A 9,577-nucleotide genomic window follows, 5' to 3' on the forward strand; every position below is an offset into this window, starting at 1 on the left:
CCAGCGAGTGTTTCTGAGAGTGTTTGATAGGCAAAATGGGCTCAAAATGGGCACAAGCAACCACAAATACAAACCCACACGTTCCCCACTCGTTCCATCTCTCCTTTGAGACACAAATGCTTTCCAAAATGACAGAGGAGTAACATGTGAAGGCATAGGCATTTTTGAACAGAGGAGAAGCCTCAACTAGGATACAATTTTTACTGCAAACTAATCTTCCCCATATTTTCCACTTCTACTTCCCACCAGAACTGATGAGAATTATACTTTGAGTGGCTTCCTTATCCTAACTGGAACATTAAGATTCATCCCCAGCAATATAATCAGTTATGAGCGAATGCAAACATTGGCTAAAAGTTGGTGTTCTTTATCTATTTTATTTCATTTATTGTGTATTTTATTTTATCACATTTATACCCCACCCTCCCCACGAACGGGCTCAGGGTGGCTAACAACAAAAGGATACATTATGAATTACGACCATACACAAATGTCTAAAAACAATTTTAAAAGCTAAATACAATACAAAAACACAAAAACTGGTGCCATGAAAAATACAGGCTACAATAAATATCTAACAAAGCATGGATACATGATGGGAACATTCTCAGTTGCATGCAAACGAATGCGCACAAAGCATTGTTCATTTTAAAATATGAACAAAATCATTCATACAAGAATACTGGATGCTCAACTTGGCAGAAAATGGGCATTGTGATCAAGAAGCCAGGTTGACTTTTTGAACATGTTATTTACTAGGATTTCAGCACTTGAGCTCAACATTCTGGGGAGACGTGGAGCTTCTGCTCTTCTGCAAAGAGCCTTCCACCCACAAAACCTCCTTATCGACTCAAGGAAGGCTCCATCATTAACACAACAGAAACACAACAGAATCATTTGTTCAGAATCCTTCTGAACAAATGGAAGAAACAATATATCTAAAACTGATGCCCAGTTTGCTCAAAAATAAGGAAATAAACTGTCTTTGTTTTTAAAAAACTATTGGAATCTTGAGAAATCAATGCTTACGTTAACAAATGTAATACTCAGAGAAGTTAAACCATTTAGTTATTAGGAATTGGCTATTACTTTTGAGTAGACATGGGCATGAACAGAAAAAAATACCCCGAACAAGCTGTTCATTGTTCGTTGTCATCCACGAACAACGAACAGTAACGAACATGACCCTGTTCACAAACATGTTCGTTGTTCGTGGCCCCTTAAAGATCCCTTTAAACTATCAGCTGGCAGGTGGCAGGGGGGATTCCCCCCTGCTGCCTGCCAGCTGATAGTTTAAAGGGCCCTTTCCTGCCATGTGCAAGGGGCAGGGCCCTTTAAGCATCCCACAAACTGACCTTCCCAATGTACAATACCCACCAAATTTTCAGGGGACATAGTCCTCACTGTCCTCTGAAGACACCCCAAGTTTCAGAGCAAGTGCACCCTGGAAAAAACATGATGCATGGGTCCCCCCCTTTTGCTGTCATTTTCTCTTCACAGTGGCAAAAATGGGACTGCCTGTTGGAAGGCAGCTACTTTGAGAGGTTACAAACTGACCTTCCCAATGTCCAATACCCACCAAATGTGCAGGGGACATAGTCCTCACTGTCCTCTGAAGACCCCCCAAGTTTCAGAGAGATTGCACCCCAGGAAAGGCATGACCAATTGGTCCCCCCCTTTGCTGTCATTTTCTCTTCACAGTGGCAAAAACAGGACTCTCTGCTGGAAGTACTTTGAAGGGTTAAAGACAGAAGGAAAGCCAGAAGGAGTTCAGACAGAGTTCAGTCCCTGCCTCTGTTGCCAGGGGAATTGATTGAAAAGCGCCAGGCTGTCTGGCTTGACAAACGGCTGATGAAGGCAATGACCGAGGCTTGCAACGACCACTTGTTCATTTAAAATGGGGCCTCACGAATGGCTTGTTCACAAACAGATGAACAGGCTTTTCGTGGGTTTTTTCTGTTCGTAATGCTGTTCGTGCCCATGTCTACTTTTGAGTGAAAAAATAATGTACAGTTACATATTTCTTTAGAATGTTTAGAAACGTATATATTAGTTGTATAATTTTGGCTGTCCAATATCTTTGTATCTGCGAAAGAATAGCCATCAATCTAAATGCAAAACAATAAATTACTGAAGAATCTTTTTCAACAGTTATACACTTAAAAAGTTTCATTGTTACAATTTTGCTTTCACTGGGACATTTTTTCAACTGAATAACCAAAGTTCAGTCTTTGCACAAGACACGTGATTTGTTCTATAGACTCCATGGGGTAAACAAAATTAGCTATAAAATGGGCTCCCAATACTTTAATGTTTTCTCCTTATTAGTTGTTCCCTTTTGTTCATATTAGGCCTCAACACAATAATGAAGCATTTGGGAGAAAAGATACAGCCCAGTAACCCAGCGCTGGAAGCCAAGATGGAGAAGATCTCCACCGCCACCATCTCTCTTCCTCTGGTGCTCAGGTAGGTTGGGACAAAGGACAGCCAAACACTGCAAAAGACCAACATGCTGAAACTGATGAACTTGGCTTCATTAAAACTGTCAGGTAATTTCCTGGCTAGGAAAGCCACAGTGAAGCTGATGGTGGCCAGAAAACCCAGATAGCCCAGGACACAGTAAAACAAGATAACTGACCCTTCATTGCATTGCACTATGATTTCTCTGCTCAGAGTTTGCATGTCCAGATCTGGAAAGGGAGGAGAAATTCCCAGCCATGCAGCACAGATGCCCACTTGAACAAGAGAGAAGAAAATGACAGCAGAATGTGCAAATCTTTTCCCCATCCATTTCCGGAAATTATTTCCTGGCTTGGAGACCATGAAAGCTACCACCACCGTGACAGTTTTGGCCAAGATAGAAGATACAGCAACTGAGAAGATGATGCCAAAAGCTGTTTGCCGGAGGAGGCAGGTCATCTCATTAGGCTCTCCAATGAAGAGCAAGGAGCAAAGGAAACAAAGAAGGAGAGAGACAAGGAGAATATAGGTGAGACTCCTGTTGTTGGCTTTGACAATGGGAGTGTCCCAGTGCTTGATGAAGATTCCAAGCACTATAGCAGTGATCAAAGAAAAGGAAAGAGCCATTAAAGCTAAAACAATGCCCAACGGTTCTTCTAAAGACAGGAAGTTTGGGGTCCTGGGAATGCACTGATTTTGGCCATTATTTGGACACTGATCTTCTGGGCAACTGACACAGTAATCCATGTCTGAAAAAGAAATTTATGCCTACATGAATGCTAGCAAAATTGCTATCAGCAGTTCAGTATTTTTCAACCCTGAAAGTCGGCAGAGTGGCCAATCTAATGTAGCCTGAGGGCCTTTAGCAAGTAATGTCTTGAAGAGAGGACTGAAAATCAGGACTTTTATTGAGAAGGTACTCACTAGTACTGAGTACCGGCTCCTTTAGAGGGGCTATTCCAAAGTACTGATCCTTGTATGTCAGCCAGCTCCACTCAGCCAGAGAAAGAGTGAACCCACAGAAACAACCTAGTGGGATCTGCAGGCAGAGAAGGGAACTGGACGAAATCAACTCAACCCTATATATGAGTACTGGCAACCCCCGTCCCCCCTGTATACCAGTGGCAATGTGGATGAGAATATAGATGAGATGCTTATCAAATCTACAGAAGACACAAAGCTGGGAGAAATAACTAAGATGGAGTCAGGATTCAAAATTATCTTGACAGGCTGGAACACTGTGCTAGGACCAACACAATTAATTTTAATAAGAATAAACATACAATCTTACGGTTAGGTACCAAATAAGGGCATGATCCTAAGATGAGGAAAACCGGGCTTGGCAGCAGTATCTGAGAAAAGATTCAAGGCTTCTTAGGGGATCGCAAGCTAACGTGATCTAGTAGTGGGAATGTGGATGTTAAAAAAGCTAATGTGATTTTGGGCAGCATTAACAGAAGTAGTGTCCAGGTCACAGGAAGCAATCACTTTCCTCTTCACTGGTCAGGCCTCATCTTGAGTACCACATCTCAACAAGCTACTGTGTCCCTGAGATTGTGGGGGGTCTCAATGTGTGGTATAGCAGTGAGCTTTGATCCTTGCTGGTGATGGAGAGTGTCCTCAAGTCAGAGTTGACTTATGGCGACCCCTGGTGGGGTTTTCATGCCAAGAGACTAACAGAGGTGGTTTGCCATTGCCTGCCTCTGCAACCCTGGTCTTTGTTGGAGGTCTCCCATCCAATTACTCACCAAGGCCGAACCTGCTTAGCTTCTCAGATCTGATGAGATCAGGCTCACCTGGGCTATCCAGGTCAGGGTGGATATTTGATTACATTCATATATTTAGCAGTAAGTCCCTTACCCTTCTGGTCTGAGATCATGTCTTCTGGACAAGGAGCACAATCGTAGCAGCAAAACTTCTCTCTCTCCTTCTTTTTCTTGCTGTAACCAGGATGGCAATGGTCATTGCACACAGAGATGGGAGGCACCTGTCCTTGGGTCAAGGAAGAATTTATCATTGAGAAAATGTTTGGGGAAGTTTTGGTTTACAAAAGATCTATAAGGAGGACTGTGATGTGACAATAAAAAATCGGTGACCTGACCGATAAATGGTAGAAAGGGAGAACTATGTGGTTCCTTAAATGAAAGGTGGGATTTAAATGCATTAAGCAGATGAACAGCGGACACATTTCATGGAAGGAATATTTACTATTGTAAGCATAATATGGAAACTTAATTTCCACATGAATTTGCCAAATGACAGAACATCTAGCTTAGTGGTCAGGGAGAACCCTCAGAATCCAGGTATGAATGGGAAGATTATCTAAGTTCTGTTGAAGACCATTCCTTGGTAGTCAGAAATGACTGGTTATCATGGCCCATCAATGAAGAAATCCATCTTCCAGACCTTGGGCCCACATACCTGAAAAAGCAACTCTCTTGATATGTGTTTTGAAAGACAGGTCTGTGTTGAATTTTAATTTTAAAGCTTTCCTGCTGAATATTAAATTACTCTTGATTTTGAAATTTTGTTATTTTGTGCTGATTTTATTGTTATTTGCCTTGGGTCTGAGTGATCTTGAAGAAAGTGGCAGGGTCATAAATGCTTTAAACAGTTGATGGTATTGTAAAAAGTCTTTTCCAGCAGAATTCTAAGAAGTTGCACCTTTCTTAGCTGATCAATTTCTATCCACATGAAAAAATGAAATCCTGCCCTCAAGTCTTAGTTGACTTATGACAACCCCTGGTGGAGTTTTCATGGCAAGAGACTAACAGAGGCGGTTTGCCACTGCCTGTCTCTGCAACCCTGATCTTCGTTGGAGGTCTCCCATCCAATTACTAACCAAGGGTAATCTTGCTTAGTCAGTTTGGTGTAGTGGTAAAGAACAACAGGACTCTAATCTGAAGAAGCAGATTTCATTCCCCACTCCACCGCTTGAAACCATCTGGGTGACCGTGGGTCAGTCACAGCTTCTCAGAGCTCTCTCAGCCCCACCCACTTCGCAGGGTGATTGTTGTGAGGATAATAATAACACACTTTGTAATCCGCTCTGAGTGGGCGTTAAGTTGTCCTAAAGGGTGGTATGCAAATGAAAAGTCGTCGTCGTCATCATCATCATCTTTGATGAGATCAGGCTCTTCTGGGTTATCCAGGCTAGGATTCAATTGGCATAGAAGGTTGAAATTCTTCTTAGGTCTCTACTTTGGACTTCTTGAGTTCTTGTGCCCAGATGACTAAAAGGTACCACCACACCTGTTAATACAAGTTCTAGAAAGCAAAAGGAGAAAGCCTTGGTCTCTGGGCCCTGTTTTCTGGCCCTCCTCTGACGAAGAGAACTGTGATTCTTGAAAGCTTATGCTACAATAAAGTTGGTTAGTCTTAAAGGTGCTACTGGACTCTTTTTGATTTTGCTACTACAGACTGATACGGCTAACTCCTCTGCATCTAGGGTAGTTAGTTAGCCACTGTGAGAAACGGGATGCTGGACTAGATGGACCGCTGATCTGATAACCCAGCAGGGATCATCTCAAGTTGTTATCTTGGATCCTACCCAGTTTTCTGTTACTGCAAAACGGAAGGCAGGACAATCTTCTGAAATTGTCCTCTTCAACGCTTCCCCAGCCTGTGTGGCTTTTTTGTCTGCAGGAATCCCACAATACCCGCCCTTGCTTTCAGGGTGATGAAAAGGGGGCCCTCTCCCCTCTTATGCTAGTGAAAAAGCTAGCCAGACCCAGCCCTCTAATGATACTTTCTAATACAACACATCCTGCCAATGGTTGTTAGAAGGTTCATGATGCATTACATGACAAAAGACTTCTGTTTCTTCAGCTTTAACTTTATTACCTGGCCATTGCAGTGGCTGACTTTTTTGTATAACTGAAGAAATAGTGCCTTGAGTATTTTCCCCACCTGTGTCAAGTTTCTGTGCCACTCAATTTTGCTGTCTCTGATGATCAGCTCTTGGCCTGGAGGAGCCCGAGGATCCAGCCTTCCCACTTGGACTCTAACATAGGAGTTATTGGGGAAAGTGACCAAGTTAGTAAGATGAAACCCAGCTTCTAATTCTCCATGATCGTTAAAGGAAACTTCATCTCCAGAACTGGTGTTGAACGAGATCCTCTGAAGAAATGAATGGAGCTACGTGGAAGGAGAAAGAAATTTAACATGTTGGGATTGGGTGGTTGAGATTTTCAAAGCCGTTTCCTAGCTCCCTTGCTTTCCACCAAAACTTGCTTATGAATCCAACTTATTTTGCAACTGAAAAGTCAGGAGAATGGAGAACATCCCACTTTAGGAACCAATATGGGACAAGAGTGGTAGGAATAAGCATAACTTTGTCAGCTTGTTCTGTAGTTGAAAGAGGAGGAAAAGGTGGCGATAAGCAATTTGTTTTCATGGCACTAATATCTGCAAGGATCACAAAAGAGTCTGAGAAGGTGGGACAAAGGATAGGTGTCAACTCTTTATAATAATATTCAATGTATATACCGCCCTTCAGGACAAACTTAGAATCCACTCAGAGCAGTTTTCAAAGTATGTTCTTCTTATCTCCACAGCAATCACCCTGTGAGGTGGGTGGGGCTGAGAGAGCTCTCAGAGAGCTGTGACTGACTCAAGCCACCCAGCTGGCTTCAAGAAGAGGAGTAGGGAATCAAACCCAGCTCTTTAGATTAGCGTCCCACCGCTCTTAACCACTATACTAAACTAGATAGATATTTGGTGGGCAATTGCATATGGACCACGGTATGTAAAACTTCCATTTGGTATCTAGGCCGTTATTTTTCTCAGTGAGGTTGGATTACCTGCCAGGGTTCTAAGTTCGTAGTCTCCAGGCTGCCTTCTTCCTTCAATGCTCTGTGATTTGATCTAGATGAGTACATGGTGTGCAGTGCATGTGCCACAACATAGACAGCAGTATAGATGCTGTAGCTATGGCTGGTCATGCTCATTTCAAAAAAAGGACCAGGAAGACTTTCTAACTTCTCTTTCCCAGTGCATGTTATATTGTCTTCTGTTGGCTCCGAAGAGTTTGAACAGTCAAATGCTTGCTCCCAGAAATCTTTGAAAAAACCATTTCCTTTTGCCCCCAAACATTCTATAAACTGAAGAAAGTTCTGAAAGCCAGGAGGGTTATTTGAGTGAGGTGTGAAGGAAATAGAACCATGGAACATCTGGATGTCCCAGTCCTTTTGAAAGTGACTGAATGTGAAATCGATCTGCGCTGTTGTAATCCACACCTTTCCTGCCGAGATCTTTCCCTTATAGCTGAAGTCTGTCATAGGAATCACCAATGCTGTCACCCACACAATGGTTGCCAACCATGTAAAGGCTGCTGTTTCTCCATACACAATGAATGCATTCACTTTGCTCTCCATCACAACTGGAATGTGACTCATCATGTCTTCAATAACAGCAGCTATGCTGTGTAAGCGCATGTTTTTGGGAACTGTTTCTCTGAAGGCCAAACAGACTCCATTCTCGGAAAGCCTTGCCTCCAAAGTTTGGAAGAAACGTTCTCCACTTTCATCATCCATGGTCATGAGTCCAACCCATTTCCATCTGAAATGCAGAAGTAACTGGACAATTCCTACATACTGAAGGGCTTCATTGGGGGCCGTGCAGTAAAAGGGAGGGAAATGGGCATTAACACTCCTTCTTGTTTCAAATGAACCATAAGAAAACTTGGAGAGAGAAAAAAAGGAAAGAAAAAACGTGTTTTAGTGAATAATAGACGATCTGAGTATTCCTGCATCTGGTAGCTCCCACAGAACACCAAGAGATCAATCTTCAGCAGATCTACTCAAAAGCCTACTTAGCTCTATTTAATGAGATTTACTCCCAGGAAAGAGTTCTTAGGATTGCACTGTAAGTTAAGTGTATACAAGCTCACTGAACTCAGTGGGGCTTAGTATACTCTACTGGATTATGTCCACTGAGTTGGCTCCACTGCAGATTTCCAGTGATGGAGTAATCTTTCATTCTCAGATAGCTCCTTCCATCAATGGAATATCCTTTCGTCAATAGAAGGGCACAACTGAATACTTATTGAATTTCTAACTACCAAGGAAAAGAGGTGAGAAGAAGAAAAAAGGCTAAAGATGTATTTTTAGAGGAGAAGGAATTCTATCTATACTAGTGACGATCATGACCTCTGAGGGCCAAGCTACAAGTGACAAATGACACTTGAACGGCAAGTGTATTTCTCCCTGTTCGCTTGCCCTCCACTCAATCCACTTGCCGTTCAAGTGTCATTCGTCACTTGTAGCTTGGCCCTTAGACTCTGGAAAAATGATCTATCCAATTATGAGACATAGTACTTGTAGACTGCAGAAGTAGTACTTCTATACTGGTGTCTGAAGAAGGGTGCTCTGACTCTTGAAAGCTTACACTGCAAATCTTGTTGGTTTCTAAGGTACCACTGGACTCAAATCTTACTGTTCTTATTCAGACCAACACGGCTACGCACCTAGCTTCTATACTGAAGCTTTTGGAGACTCTGAGTTTTCCTGTAGATTTAGGGGCTCAAGCTAGGCATGCAGGTTGCCAGATCAGTGGGCCAAAAATGAGAGGAACACCACAGTTTCCGTGAGGAAGACAATTCCCAGCACTGTCATTGAGAAATTTATCACTTCAGTAGCAAGAGAAATTTTCTGGATTTCATCTTTCCCTCTATGGCCTCAAACTCATCTCAGCTTCCTTCCTCCTCTGGCTCTTCAGGCAGAAATTGCCAAGCAGCTGATCAAGAAGTGTGTTGACCCCTCCACTTTTCATGTCCAACCTAATCTGAAAATTTTTAGAATAATCTTGCTAACGTTTTGTTTATATGCATTACACACCCATAGGTATACTTTACCTCCCTGAAACAGTACATATTTCAATATCGATCATTGTTGCAATCGTCAATCCATTTCAAAATCATCAAGTTTCTACCAGAAACAAAAAAAGCAAAGATGAGCAACTCGTTTCTATAAGGATTAGGGAAAAATTTCCACGGCCTGCACCAATAGCTCTTACCTGTGGAATTTTGTAAAGATACAAAATGTCTGCCATGCAAGAGGAGATATCAAAATCAAGTCCTCCAATAACTCCTATTAGATTTTTTTGGTTCCTGCATCTG

The 9,577-nt window shown here is 42.4% G+C and overlaps 1 protein-coding gene across 1 annotated transcript; it reads right to left on the reverse strand.

Annotated features, from left to right (window-relative positions):
• Positions 1-2,307: 2,307 nt before the first annotated feature.
• Positions 2,308-7,994, reverse strand: LOC129339670 (vomeronasal type-2 receptor 26-like). Its single transcript, XM_054994252.1, has 4 exons — positions 7,263-7,994; positions 6,304-6,597; positions 4,321-4,447; positions 2,308-3,209 (listed from the first exon to the last, which is right to left on the reverse strand). The coding sequence occupies exons 1-4, from the start codon at positions 7,992-7,994 to the stop codon at positions 2,308-2,310; spliced, it is 2,055 nt and encodes a 684-aa protein (XP_054850227.1).
• Between the last annotated feature and the right edge of the window lie 1,583 nt (positions 7,995-9,577).

This window comes from Eublepharis macularius, chromosome 12 (genome assembly GCF_028583425.1).
Source record: "Eublepharis macularius isolate TG4126 chromosome 12, MPM_Emac_v1.0, whole genome shotgun sequence".
Taxonomy (NCBI): domain Eukaryota; kingdom Metazoa; phylum Chordata; class Lepidosauria; order Squamata; family Eublepharidae; genus Eublepharis; species Eublepharis macularius.

Bases quoted from the DNA above. Each gene is read 5' to 3' on its own strand.
- LOC129339670 (XM_054994252.1), bottom strand. From the start codon at position 7,994: ATGGATGATGAAAGTGGAGAACGTTTCTTCCAAACTTTGGAGGCAAGG. The intron at 6,598-7,262 runs GTAATCCAACCT...CCTTCCACGTAG, and splicing joins CGAACTTAGAACCCTGGCAG to CTCCATTCATTTCTTCAGAG. The intron at 3,210-4,320 runs GTAAGGGACTTA...TTTCTTTTTCAG, and splicing joins CATGATCTCAGACCAGAAGG to ACATGGATTACTGTGTCAGT.